This window comes from Elephas maximus, chromosome 4 (assembly GCF_024166365.1).
Source record: "Elephas maximus indicus isolate mEleMax1 chromosome 4, mEleMax1 primary haplotype, whole genome shotgun sequence".
Classification (NCBI taxonomy): domain Eukaryota; kingdom Metazoa; phylum Chordata; class Mammalia; order Proboscidea; family Elephantidae; genus Elephas; species Elephas maximus.
Genome location: NC_064822.1, coordinates 196,078,912 through 196,093,517, shown reverse-complemented (window position 1 = coordinate 196,093,517; position 14,606 = coordinate 196,078,912). Strand labels below are relative to the sequence as shown.

Sequence of the window (14,606 nt, the reverse complement as noted above, 5' to 3'; positions counted from 1 at the left end):
GCAGGCCTCTTGCTCACAGGCTTTGAAGATCAACAAATCCCAAGATGAGCAAGCAAGACTTGCTAGCTCAAGTCCAAGAACTAGAGGTCAGACGAAGAGGAGCCAGATGCAGGACCAAGAACAGGCAAAGCCAGAATGTCAGCTGATAATCAGATGCAGGCCACATGTCCATGGAAACTCGCTTTCAACTGATTGGCTACTCTCAGCAGACCGTATCATGGGGGTAATCACATACCAAATTTCAACAGGGGAGTGATCGCATTATATGACTACCAAAACACTGAGAATCATGGCCCAGCCAAGCTGACACACTATCTTAACCATCACTCACACCTTTTACCTCAACAGTGAGGAACAAATTTGTGAAGACAGCCCCAGCATCCCTGAAGGCTGCTGTGATTGCTATTTCATGTAAGTCAGATTTGACAGAGGGAACTGCCCTAACTGAGTTAAGACACCTGATTACAATAGGCTGATTGGACCCCGTGGAGGCAGGCAAGTGGCAACACCTGATTGACCAAGACGAGACAGGCATGGTTACCACAACAGGCAGTAGAGTCAAAGCAGGAACCAGAACGGTCTGCCTAGTATGGACTTATGGAGTTGGCTACTCAGTCATGGTGTCTCTAGAAGTGAAATATTTACTTCATCTGTGTAAGTAGGATTCTAGATCAAGTGAATGGCAGTTTAACTCAAATCGCCAGACTAGAGAGTCACGGCCCCTCAATCAATTCCCAGACTTGAGCCAGTTTACACACCCACAGCCCCTCGAAGGAAGGAGAGGTTGGGTGCCCTTGAGGAAGGACCCCACCGCCAAAAGTTTATACCGTTAATCTTTCTCCCACTCTTCCCCAGAGATCTGCGGCCTTTTACAAAAATGACTGTTCATTTGGTAAAAGGAAAAAATCACACTTTTGGGGTTTACTGGATACTGGCTCTGAACTAATTTCAGGAGACCCCAAATGTCATTGTGTACCAGCTGTCAAAGTGGGTGCATATGGACATCAGGTTATTGATGGAGTCTTAGATCAGGTTCATCTCACCGTGGATCCAGTGGTTCCCAGAACCAAGCCTGCAGTGACTTCCCCAGTTCCAGAAAGATTAATTGAAACAGATACGCTCTGCAACTGGTAGAACCCCACACTGGATGTCTGGCAAGTGGAGTAAGGGCTAGTGTGGTAGAAAAAGCTGAGTGGAAGCCATTAGAACTGCCCATGCCTAGGAAAATAGTAAACTAAAAGCAATACCACATTCCTGGAGGGACTGCAGAGATAACTGCCACCATCAAGGCCTTGAAGACTAAAGTGTGCCTGACCCAAGCCATGGTATTTTCAATCACATCATATGCGTGTGAAAGCTGGACAATAAGACCAAAAGAGAATTGACGCCTTTGAATTGTGTCGGCAAAGAATATTGAATATACCATGGACTGCCAAAAGAATGAACAATCTGTTTTGGAAGAAGTACAACCAGAATGCTCCTTAGGGGCAAGGATGGCGAGACTGCATCTTACATACTTTGGACTTGTTATCAGGAGGGATCTGTCCCTGGAGAAGGGCATCATGCTTGGCAAAGTACAGGGTCAGCAGAAAAGAGGAAGACCCTCAACGAGATGGATTGACACAGTAGCTGCAACAATGGGCTCAAGCATAACAACGATTGTAAGGATGGCGCAGGACCAGGCAGTGTTTCGTTCTGTTGTGCATGGGGTCACTATGAGTTGGAACCGACTCGACGGCACCTAACAACAATCAAAGACTCGAAGCATGCAAGGGTGGTGATTCCCACCACATCCCCATTCAACTCACCTATTTGGCCTGTGCAAAAGACAGATGGCTCTTGGAGACTGACAAGTGGGTTATCAAACATTCAGTCAGGTGGTGACTCCAACTGCAGCTGCTGTTCCAGATGTGGTTTCATTGCTGGAGCAAATTAATCCATCTGGTACCTGGAGTGCAGCTACTGAACTGGCCAATGCCTTTTTCTCCATAGCTGTTTTCAAAATAGTACCAGAAGCAGTTTGCCTTCAGCTGGCAAGAGCAATAAACCTTCACTATCATACCTCATGGGTATATCACCTCTCCAGCCCTATGTCTTAATTTACTTCCCAGGGGCCTTGATGGCCTTTCTTTCCACAAAACATCACGCTGGTCCCTTACGTTGATGACATTATGCTTATTGGACCTAGGAAGAAGTGCCAGTGACTCTGGACTTACTGGAAATGCATTTGCAGGCTAGATGGTGGGAAATTAAACCCAACAAAAATCCAGGCACCCTGGTGAAGCTGTGCTTAAGAGCTCAGGCTGCTAACCAAAAGGTTGGCAATTCGAATCTATCAGCTGCTCCTTGGAAACTCTATGGGACAGTTTTACTGTGTCCTACAAGGTCACTATGAGTTGGAATTGACTCAGTGGAAACAGGTCAGTGTCTCCACCTCAGTGACATTCCTAGGGGTCCAGTGGTGTGGGGCATTTCAAGATATTCCTTCTAAGGTGAAGGGTAAATTATTGGATCTGGCCCCTACTACCATTAAAAGGGACGCACAATGCCTGGTGGACCTCTGTGGATTTTGGAAGCAACATACCCCTCATTCTGTGTGCTACTCCGACCTATTTATCAAGTGACTTGAAAAGCTGCTAAATTTGAGTGAGGCTCAGAACAAGACAACGCTCTGCAACAGGTTCTAGCAGCTTTGCAAGCCAGTGTGCCACTTGGGCCATAAGATCTGGCTGATCGAATGGTGCTTGAAGTGTCAGTGGCAGATTGAGATATTGTTTTGTGCCCTTGGCAGGCCCCTATTGATGAATCACAGCGCAGACCCTAAAGATTCGGATGTAAAGCCTTGCCATTCTATGCAGGTAACTACCCTCCTTTTGAGAAACAGCTTTTGGGTTGTTACTGGTCCTTAGTGGAAACTGAACACATAACCACGGGCCACCAAATCATCATATGGCCTTAGCTGCCCACAAGAACTGGGTGTTGTCTGACCCACAGACCCATAAGGTCAGAGATGCACAGCAGCATTCCATCATTAAATGAAAGTGGTATATACAAGATCGTATACATCTGAGCTGGACCTGAAGGCACAAGTTGCATGAGGAAATGGCCCAAACACCCGTGGTTTCCACTCCTGTCACATTCCTGCCCTCTCCCATTTTGCACCTATGGCCTCATGGAGAGAAAATGTGTGATATGCAGGTGCTACTTCAAAGTGGCAGCACTGCAGCCCCTTTGTGGGATCTCCTGAGGACAGTGGTGAAGGGAACTCCTCTGAGTGGGCAGAACTTCGAGCAATGCACTTGGTTTTTCCCTTTGCTTGGAAGGAAAAATAGCCAGATATACAACTGTATAATGATTCACGGGTTGTGGCCAATGGTTTGGCTGGATGGTCAGGAATTTGGAAGGAACCATCTCCCCCCAAATCCCCCCCCCCGACAAAAAATACAAAAACAAAAAAACCCACTGCTGTCGAGTCGATTCTGACTCACAGTGACGCTAGGAATGTGACTGGAAAATTGGATACAAGGATGTATGGGGAAGAGGTATGTGGACAGACCTCTCAGAATAGGCCAAAGTGAAGGTATTTGTCTTATGTGAGTGCTCACCAAAGGGTGACCTCAACAGAAGAGGATTTTAAGATTTAAGTGGATAGAATGATACATTCTGTGGAATGCAGTCATCCTCTTTCCCTAGCCACTCCAGTAATTGCCCAGTGGGCTCACGAAGTGGCCATGGTGGCAGGGATGGAGGTTATGCATAGGTTCAGCCACATGGACTTACACTCATCAAGGCCAACTTGGCTACAGCCATTGCTGAGTGCTCAATCTGCCAGCAGCTGAGACCAACACTGAGGACACAATATGGCACCATCTCAAGGTGATTTGCCAGCAACCTAAAGGCAGGTTGATTACAGTGGACCACTTCCATTGTGGAAAGGGTGTTTTGTTCTTACTGCAAATACACTTACTCTGATGTGGATTTGCCTTCTCTGCATGAAAACACATCTGCCAAACTACCATCCAGGGACTCACAGAATGCCTTATCCTCCATCAAGGTATTCCACACACCATTGCCTCAGATCATGGGCCCATGCTCATGGAATTTACTGGTTTTACCATGTTCTCCATTATCCTAAAGCAGCTGGCTTGATAAGAATGATGTAACGGCCTTCTAAAGACACAACTACAGTACCAGTTAGTGCCAGTACCTTATAGGGTTGGGACAAGGTTCTCCAAGAGGCTGTATATGCTTCAAACCTGCTTCCAATATATGGTGCTGTTTCTCCCATAGTCAGGATTCATGGGTCCAGGAATCAAGGGATGGAAATGGAAGTGGCACCATTCACTGTCACCCCTAGTGACCCATTCACAAAATTTTTGCTTCCTGTCTCTTCTACCCTATGCTCTATGGGCCTAGAGAAATGCTGCCACCTGGAGACACATCACTGATTCCACTGAACTGGAAGTTAAGAATGCTATTTGTGGACTTATGCCTCTGTATCAAAAGGCGAATAAAGAAGTTACCATAGTGGCTGGTATGATTGATCCTGATCACCAAAAGGAAATCAGACTGATACTATATAATGGAGGTAAAGGCGAGTATGTCTGGAATACAGGAGATCCCTTAGGATGTCTCTTAGTACTACTACGGTATGTGATTAAATTCAATGAAAGGCTAGAGCAATCCAATTCCAACATGCTACTAATGGCCAAGACTCTTCAGGAATGAAGGTGTCACCACACCAAGCAAAGAACTGCGGCCAGCTGAGGCGCCTGAGGGGAAAGGGAATATGAACGGATGGTGGAAGAAAGTAGTTCTAAATACCAGTTATGATCACATGATCAGTTGCAGAAAACAGGACTGTAATTGTTATCAGTACTCCTACCTTATATAAGTGCATCAAATATTTTTCTTCACTTACAAAATATAAACAGGGCTAGCGTATTTTTTGTTGTACACGTTAGTTGTATTATGTTAGGCATTAAGTATGACTTTGGAATTGCCTTAATTTAGAGATTGTGTATGGTTTAATGAGATGTGTACAGTACCAAATTGACAAGGGGTGGACTCTGACGGTTAAGGTTGCATGTTGACTGCGCCATGATACTCAGTGCTTTGGCAGTTAGGTAGTAACGTAGTTTGGCAGTTATGAAATGATGTAATTTGGCAGTTAGGTAATGATGCAGTTATCTTCCATTTTGTGATGTAATGTAATCACCTCCATGATGTGATCTGATGTGATGAGCCAATCAGTTGTAAGGGGGGCTCCTGAGGGGTATGACCAGAATTCAATATATATGGATGTTTTGGCAAAGCTGTCTTTTGCTTCCTCTAGATCCTGCATCTGGTTCATCATCATCTGACGTCCGGTTCTTGGGACTTTATCTGGCATGCTGCTGTATTGCCTGCCAATCTTGGATCCATCATCCCCTGCAGTTGTTGTTGTTGTTGTTAGGTGCTGTCAAGTCAGTTCTGACTCATAGCCACCCTATGCACAAAAGAACGAAACACTGCCCGGTCCTGCGCCATCCTTACAATCATTGTTATGCTTGAGCTCATTGTTGCAGCCACTGTGTCAATCCACCTCATTGAGGGTCTTCCTCTTTTCCGCTGACCCTGTACTCTGACGAGCATGATGTCCTTGGACTTTTTCCTTCAGTACCATCAGTTCCTGATCATATGCCACCTCTTGAAATGGCTGAATATTGACTAATTCTTTTTGGTATAATGACTCTGTGTATTCCTTCCATCTTCTTTTGATGCTTCCTGCATCATTCAATATTTCCCCCGTGGGATCCTTCACTATTGCAACTTGAGGCTTGAATTTTTTCTTCAGTTCTTTCAGCTTGAGAAACGCCAAGCGTGTTCTTCCCTTTTGGTTTTCCATATCCAGCTCTTTGCACGTGTCATTATAATACTTTGTCTTCTCGAGAGGCCCTTTAAAATGTTCTGTTCAGTTCTTTTACTTCATGAATTCTTCCTTTTGTTTTAGCTGCTCGACGCTCAAGAACAAGTTTCAGAGTCTCTGCTGACACCCACCTTGGTCTTTTCTTTCTTTCCTGTCTTTTCAATGACCTCTTGATTTCTTCATGGGTGATGTCCTTGATGTCATTCCACAACTCATCTGGTCTTCAGTCACTAGTGTTCAATGCGTCAAATCTATTCTTGAGATGGTCTCAAAATTCATGTGGGATATACTCAAGGTCATGTTTTGGCTCTCGTGGACTTGCTCTGATTTTCTTCAGTTTCAGCTTGCATATGAGCAATTGATGGTCCGTTCCACAGTTGGCCCCTGGCCTTGTTCTGACTGATGATATTGAGCTTTTCCATTGTCTCTTTCCACAGGTGTAGTCAACTTGATTTCTATGTGTTCCATCTGGCGAGGTCCATGTGTACAGTCGCCATTTATGTTGGTGAAAGAAGGTATTTGCAATGAAGAAGTTGTTGGTCTTGCAAAATTCTATCATTCGATCTCCGGCATTGTTTCTATCATCAAGGCCATATTTTCCAACTACTGATCCTTCTTTGTTTCCAACTTTCGCATTCCCATCGCCAGTAATTATCAATGCATCTTGATTGCATGTTTGATCAATTTCAGACTGCAGGAGCTGAGAAAAATCTTCCATTTCTTCATCTTTGGTCCTAGTGGTTGGTGCGTAAATTTGAATAATAGTCCTATTAACTGGTCTTCCTTGTAGGCGTATGGATATTATCCTATCACTGACAGCGTTGTACTTCAGGATAGATCTCGAAATGTTCTTTTTGACGATGAATGCAACACCATTCCTCTTCGAGTCATCATTCCCAGCATAGTAGACTATATGATTGTCCAATTCAAAATGGCCAATATCAGTCCATTTCAGCTCACTAATGCCTAGGACATTGACGTTTATGCATTCCATTTCTTTTTTGACAATTTCCAATTTTCCTAGATTATGTGAATTCAAAGCCTCTGGCCTGATGCCTGACCCATGGACATGGGACTTGCCAGCCTCTACTACTGTATAAGCCATTTCATTGAGATAAGCCTCTCTCTTTGCTAAACTAGAGAATCCAGCCTAAGACATGCATGTTAGTTCTCAAAGTGACATCTTTTAACACTTTAAAAAGGTCTTGTGCAGCATATTTGCCTAATGTAATACACGGCCATAGCTATGTTCCAAGAAACTTCACTATAGAGGTTGGCTATGGTTTGCCAACCTCTGATCTACAGTATGGGCTCTGTAAGAACACAGACTGTGCCTACTTTAATTACTGCTTTACCCCTTGGACCAAAGTCAGTCCCTGGAGAAAGGCACTGTTGAATGAATGACTGAATACAATTCCGCTAGAGTTAGTTTATGCTGACTTGTTCTAGAGGGAAAATCCATGAAGGAAAATATCCCCAAATATAAGAATGTCACCACTCCAAATACAACTCTAAGACCAACAGGACATAGTTGAGCAAGAATCGTCACTCACTCCTATCCTGTCCACAGCCCCTTCTAGGCCAAGGGTGCTTGGGCCAGAGCCCCTGGTAAGGCAGAGATTGTGGACCACGTAACTCCACCCTCCTTCCCTGCACCTGCAGCTACTGGACCAGGGATGTCCAGTGACCATGAAGGGGTTGGCCAACTCTCCCTCTGTTGGGAAGCAGGACCATGAAGTACCAAACTGAGGAAACACTGGGTGGTAGGTCCCGAGGCTGGCAAGTTGTCACATTCTGGGGAGCAGCAGAGCTGTGAGTGGCCCCTCATAGCTCATGGGAGCACCCTAAATCCAGTGACAAGTATCCTTAAAAGAGACAGAAAAGGAGACAACACAGGGACACAGGGAGGGAAAGACCATGTGGGTATGGAGGCAGAAACTGGAGTGATGAGTCTATGAGCCAGGAACACCAAGGACTGCCAGGAACCACCAGAAATTAGAAGAATAGAGCAGATTCTCCCCTAGAGACTTTGGAGGGAGGCAACCCTACCTATACCTTAATTTCTGATTTCTGGCCTCCAGAACTGCAAGAGTAATATCTGTTGTTTTAAGCTACCCACTCTGTGGTGATTTATTGTGGCAGCCCCAGGAAATGAATCCCAGTGGTACTCACCAGGCCCGTGCTTTCTGCTGCCACATTTTTACCACCACTCCTGGCAAATGCAGTGCCTCAAAGGTCTCATCATCACTCCGTCATCAGTGATATTATCGTAAGAGCTACATCTCCCATTCTCTACTGTTTAAATCTGGCTTTAAGATGAAATTTAAGTTGCTGCATGAATGCTTTTTATATATTGGTCCCCAAAGATTATGCCTGTTTTATTGCCCTAAAAATAAAAATCCAGTATCCTGTAGCACTAGAAAATTGCAAAGAAAAAGTTTAATTTCAGAAACTGAGTTTACCATTTATAAATACACTAAAACATAGTCAATACAAATTTAGATTAAGCATAGGTACAATATTTTAACAAAATGACAAATTTTCTAAAAGATCATAGATAAGTGATGTGTTCCACTCAGAATATGTAACTGGTTTGAAATGAGAAAATGAACCCTTTTCTATGTGAAAGCAAAAAACACTGACGACAAATTGTTCAAAGAATGTGATGACTGCTACTTCATTCTGATGTCCTTGGGATCCTAAAATACTCCAAAAATGGCTGAATCTTCCCTATTAAAAAAGAAGACCCTAAACACCTAAGGCTAGTTTTATACCTGTAACGCAACAGTCTTCTTCCCTATGAATACGGCATCTCTTCTAAAAAGAATTTTATACATAATTTGATCAAATTGGGAATCTGCAGTTTTTAAAAGACAGCTTCAGAGCACAGATGAGACTAAATCAGAAGTTTGGAGATTTAATTAACTGAACTTTTGCTGTAAACTTGTCATATTATGCATCAGCTAAACCATAAACGTGAACTTGCAAACTCTGATAACATTTCAAAGGAATTCATTATAAATAGTTGGGGTATCTCTGAGTTAATTGATGATGAAACACCTGAATGCTAAAACATAAACGGTAAAGTTTTCTTGAACAAATTACTATGGACCAGAGACTCCAAAATACATCTCAGTTTACTTTTGTTTTCAAATGTCTCTGCACTAGTAAACAGTTATCTTCCATAATAGTCACTGTAATCCTCTAAGTACTTAAGAGCTTGCAGTTAAAAACTGCTTCCAAAGGATGGCTTGAACTCCACCTCTTATATACAGATTTCATTTGACAGTCACAAAAGCTATTTTGTTGCAATTAAAGCAATGCTTAACTAAAATACAGTACTTGATTTATGGTTTTCACATAATTGAATAAAAAGGCTACAAAACAGAACTGTTTACATCTTTTCTGCCATTCTATTAAAACAATTTACTTAACTTCAACTTAAAAAAAAATTTACAGTTATGAATTAAACCTAATCATCATAATTGACAAGACAGGCTATTTCTCGTAAAGTTCTTTAAAAAAGTTATCTACAGCATCTGGCCTGAAGAACTAGGAGTAAGGCACATGTAGACATGACGTAGAAAGCTGGACAGTGACACTCCAACTCGGACCTGCGAGTCCCTCACCTGATGTCCTACATGGCCCCGACTGGAGCGAGTCGGCAGCCCCAGTGGCAGACACAGCCAATGCCTAATAAGCAACAGTATCTTTTAGCCTGGAGGCTTCATCAAGAGTTTCAATACTGAAAGTATATTAAGGGAAGATTCACTTTCAAAAAGATAAGTTTTTCAAAATGTTCCATCATGAGCCTGGATTGGCTAAAGCTACTGTTTTCAGTGGACGTGTTGAACAGCCTTTCTGAAGGGACGGTACTTGGGGGGCAGCCCAGAAACCTGACAGCCAGGGCCGAAAGGGCTGGCCAAGATGACTTCTTTAGGTTCCAGTAGGTTAACGGATCACAGCTGTGTTCAAGCACCTCTTCCTCCAAGTAGGCAAGCACCATGTCTTCAGGCAACTTTGTCTTCTCTCTCAGATCTTTTCTCTTCATCTTGGCCATGAGCGACCACAGGTTTTCCTCTGCCACAGAGTCTTTAGATGGCGAACCTGCACCACACCCATTGGAAACAGGTTTATCATCTGAGGTAGAATTCAGTATTTCTAGTTCCCTGATTAAATCTTGCTTATACTGCTCAGCCTCCTCTTCTGTAAATAAGGAGGTTTTGTAACGTGGGTCCAAAAGCGTAGCAAAAACGTACCTTGGATCGTGGAGGGTGGAGGACAAGCGGCTCACCATGGCTTCCTTCAAAGACTTCAGCATGGTGTCAATGCCCATAGTCTCCTCAAACAGCATCTCAATTTTCCTATTAAGGATGTGGATCATGGGAATCACCTGGCTGAGAGCAGACACGTGTGTGCTCATCTCCCGACTTGCGGCATCAAAGGGTTTCAGCGCATGGCACACGGACTGCATGACTTCCCACTGGTCACAACTGATCAACTCCCTAAAGTTACACTCGATGGACATCTCATTAATGGCCCTTTTCTGTTCAATGAGTCTTTCAAGCATGTGAAATGACGTGTTCCATTTGGATGGAACGTCTTGAATCAGATGGTGCTGGGGCAACTCGTATTCTTTCTGCAGCTCTGCTAGTTTCTCTTTTGCTTTGGGCGACCGATGGACCCGCTCACATATCTTCCGTGCAATGCTCAGTAAGTTCTGAACCATCCTCTGACTTTTGATGGCCTCATTCACAATAAGGTTCACCGTGTGGCTGAAGCATTGCACGCTCGAGTGATCCCCTTCATTCAAGGTCTTCCCGATGCTGGGGTTGTCAGTCACAGTGATGCCAACCTGAAGGCCAATGGATGTCACCCAAGCTTCCCACCAATATTCCAGCTGCTTCTGAATGCTGTTGCCACCGTAGTCGCAATCCATCTGCGACACGTCCAAGAGTGCTGAGCAATGGTGGTCTTCACAGCGGGGTCGGACTGACGATGCAAAGGTGACCCAGTGAGCTGTCAGGGTCAGGTACTCACGTGTCTGGTTACTCATCCATATCCCAGATGTGAAGTGGACCACGCCACTCTCAGCTTCCTTAAGATGGGACAGAATGATCTGTTTCACATTATCGTACATACCTGGAATAGCTGTCCTGGAGAAGTAAGACGGTGAGGGTAAAGAGTACTGAGGTTTCAAGTATTCGAGCAGCCTGTTAAAGCCAACATTGTCTACAAAAGAATATGGCTGAAGGTCAAGTGCAATCATTTCAGCTATGAGACTTGTTATTTTTTTGGCAACTGGGTGAGAATCACAGAACTTTTCACTGGTGTCGTCATAGGATGAAGCACCTAGTAACTCTGTGCTCAGTGGCATATGCATTTCTGGAGAAGAGGGCAACACTGTCTCTGAGGCATCACTTTTTAGTACGTTGCCATGAAACCTCTGTAAGTGTCTTAAAAGGCAGCTGGTACCTAAGTTCGTCGGCTTCTTTCCCCTGCTTATTGTTCGTCCACAGTGCAAGCACACGACTTTAGTGGAGTCTGCCGAACAAATAGAAAAATGATTCCACAGTTTTGAGGTCTTTTTGCTATTAACAGGAAATATAACCTGATTATCTTTTGAAACCATTGTGGGCAAGTCCGTTAATCTGGAGGCGCTTTCTGCAGAAGCCAGAGTGGCATATGGGGAATTGGCCAGACTTGCGCTTAGGAAGCCCCTTTGGTTCCCAGCAACTTCAGGGTGGCGTCTGTAGAGATGCCTCATCAAACAGCTGGTGCCCACATCGCCCTTCTTCCCCCGACTGATAACACAGCTGCAGTATCTACATACTGCCTTCAGACTGTCCATGGGAGCTAATGAAAAATGATGCCAAACTTCTGACTTAAGTCTCTTCATGACCTTTTTATTCTGCTGAAACACAGTGCCAGATTCAAAGACCCGAGGACTTGGTCCATCACCCTGCTTCTCAGGAGAAGACACCATGGACGCATCGCCAACATCCTCAGATGACGACAGCAGTGACACATCCTCCAGTAACGTTTCTCCAGGATGAAAATGAAAATGGACGTCTTCAGGGAGCCTGTCAGGAGAGGAGGACGCTGAGGTGGGTTCTCCAACCACTTTCCCTGGAGACGACGACCTGGAATTGAAGTCTCCATCTGAATGCTGTAGAGATGGCACCAGAGTGGGAGGGGTGGAGTACAGGGGTGGGATGCCCGTGCCACCCCCATTCTCCTGCAGGACAATGGAGCGATGCGCCCTCCACATGTGCCTGATCAGACAGCTTGTCCCAAGATCCTTTCCATTCTTCCCTCGGCTGAACTCATTCATACAGTGAATGCAAACAGCTTTGGAGTTGTCTAACGGAGACAGATAGAAGTGTTTCCAGACAGCAGACCTTCTTCTGGAGCCTGATGTACTCTTTGGAACCGTGAGGCTTTTTTCGGTGCTGTTCTCCACAGCATCATCATAATTGAAACTGGGCAAGTGTGGGGATGATCCCACCACGGCTTCATCTTTGCTGTATTTCTCAGAAATGGACATGTCAGATGAAATTTCTTCAGAAGAAACGACAGACACAGATTCCTCAGTTATTCGATCAGGGGATGGTATCTTAGATGCAACTGTTTTGCCAAGTTTTATGGGTGAGAGTATGGTGCTTAGGTCTCCTGCATCTGCAGACTGGGGTGGGAGCAGAAGCGAAGGAGAAGAAAAGGAGGCCATGCCGGATGCGCTGCCATTTTCCTGAATGAGCACAGTAGGGTGAGCTCTTTTCACGTGTCTCATGAGACAACTGGTACTTAAGTCTTTTTCATTTTTACCTCGACTAAATTCTTTCATACAGTACATACATATTGCTTTAGTACTATCTCGAGGAGAGATAAAAAAGTGTTTCCAAGCTGGAGATTTCTTCCTGGAGTTTATGGTTCTGCTGGAGAGAAGGCTCTGTGTCACAGCTTCCATTGCGACATCATACAGGGTGCTGCTGTACTGTGAGAACAAGGAGCCATAGTCATTCTCGTTGTCGGAGTGCAGGTACTTCCCGGGGGGTGGGCAGGCACAGTCTGCCTCTCTGCCCTCCAGGTGCTCATCCCCGCTGTCTGTGTGCTGCGGGTGCCCTCGCTCACTTCTCAAATCCATCCTCTCCAAACTGTGACTGGGAATCCGATCACCATCTTCCACTGCTATTTTAAAAGTTATTTTACCAGAAACCAACTCACTGTCCACTTTTGGACAAGTGTCCTGGCTATTATCCATGATGGACCATGGCTATTCTTGCTGCTTCATCATGTTAATGCATGAGGTTGGTACAAAGCTGATCCAAACACTCATTTGTGCCCCAAACATAGATACTCTTCAGGTTTTCATAAAAAGTCTATCTTTTGAGGAGTTTTGGTAAACAGGACTAACCACAAATCTTCCTGAAAGAAAACATGAAGCTCTGGTGAGCAAACCATCTTCAGGCACACATCACTGCCTTCCAGGAGTTCTACTGTGAAATCCTTCGTGGTGTCGACATAGCCTTATGTCCTGGGGGCTTGCCTCGGGGCTTAGAAACAGGATCCTTTTCATCTTGAGAGCAAAAACATGATCCTTTCGCATCACCTATAAAAGATGAAATCAAATTAAATATGGTGAAATAAATCACACATTTCAAATACATTCTATCATGGATATATCCACTTTAATATGCATAGAAAGGAATTCCCTGAGAATAAGTTAAAATCAAGGAAGTGAAGAGAAAGCAGAGATTGGGAAAAAAATTTTCAGGAACACTATATTGGATACCTCCATACATCCGTCAGTTTGTCATACTGTGGAGGCTTGGGTGTTGCTATGATTCTGGAAGCTATGCCACCGGTATTCAAATACCAATAGGGTTACTCACGGTGAACAGGTTTCAGCTGAGCTTCCAGACTGACACAGACTGGAAAGAAGGACCCAGCGGTCTACTTCTGGAAAAAAATAGCCAGTGAAAACCTCATGAACAGCAGCGGAATACTGTCTGAAACAGTGCCTGAAGATGGGCCCCTCAGGTTGGAAGGCACTCAAAGGTAACTGGAGAAGAGTTGCTTCCTCAAAGTAGAGTCAACCTTAATGGCATGGATGGAGAGTTGAGAGCTTGGGACCTTCATTTGCTGATGTGCCATGTCTCAAAATGAGAAGACACTGTGACAAACATCCATTAATAATTGGAACCTGGAATATACGAAACATGAATCTAGGAAAATTGGAAATTATCAAAAATGAAATGGAATGCCTAAACATCGATATCCTAGGGATTAGTGAGCTGAAATGGACTGGTATTGGCCATTTGGAATCGGACAATCATACGGTCTACTATGCTGGGAATGACAACTTGAAGAGGAATGGTACTGCATTCATCGTCAAGAAAAACATTTCAAGGTTTATCCTGAAGTACAACATTATCTGTGATAGGATAATACCCATAAATCTACAAGGAAGACCAGTTAATATGACTATTATTCAAATTTACGCACCAACCACTAAGGCCAAAGATGAAGAAAGTGAAGATGTTTACCAGTCTGAAATTAACCGAACATGCAATCAGGATACATTGATAATTACTGGTGATTGGAATGCAAAAGTTGGAAACGAAGAAGGATCAGTAGTTGGAAAATATGGCCTTGGTAACAGAAATAATGCTGGAGATTGCATGACAGCATTTTGCAA

At 44.2% G+C, this 14,606-nt stretch overlaps 2 protein-coding genes across 6 annotated transcripts in view; one reads left to right on the top strand and one right to left on the bottom strand.

Moving 5' to 3' along the window:
• ALG12 (ALG12 alpha-1,6-mannosyltransferase) overlaps nt 1-14,606 on the top strand; it is a 60,980-nt gene that overhangs the window by 30,841 nt on the left and 15,533 nt on the right. The gene's annotated exons all lie outside the window — the stretch shown is intronic.
• LOC126076177 (zinc finger BED domain-containing protein 4-like) overlaps nt 8,411-14,606 on the bottom strand; it is a 125,487-nt gene continuing 119,291 nt past the window's right edge. For 4 of the 5 annotated variants that reach the window (XM_049884700.1, XM_049884698.1, XM_049884702.1 and 1 more), the window contains one exon: nt 8,411-13,517. In XM_049884700.1, the coding sequence (XP_049740657.1) occupies nt 9,648-13,169 (3,522 nt within the window). In that variant the 5' untranslated portion in view covers nt 13,170-13,517 and the 3' untranslated portion in view covers nt 8,411-9,647. The remainder of the gene's footprint in view (nt 13,518-14,606) is intronic. The other variant, XM_049884699.1, reaches the window with a different exon arrangement.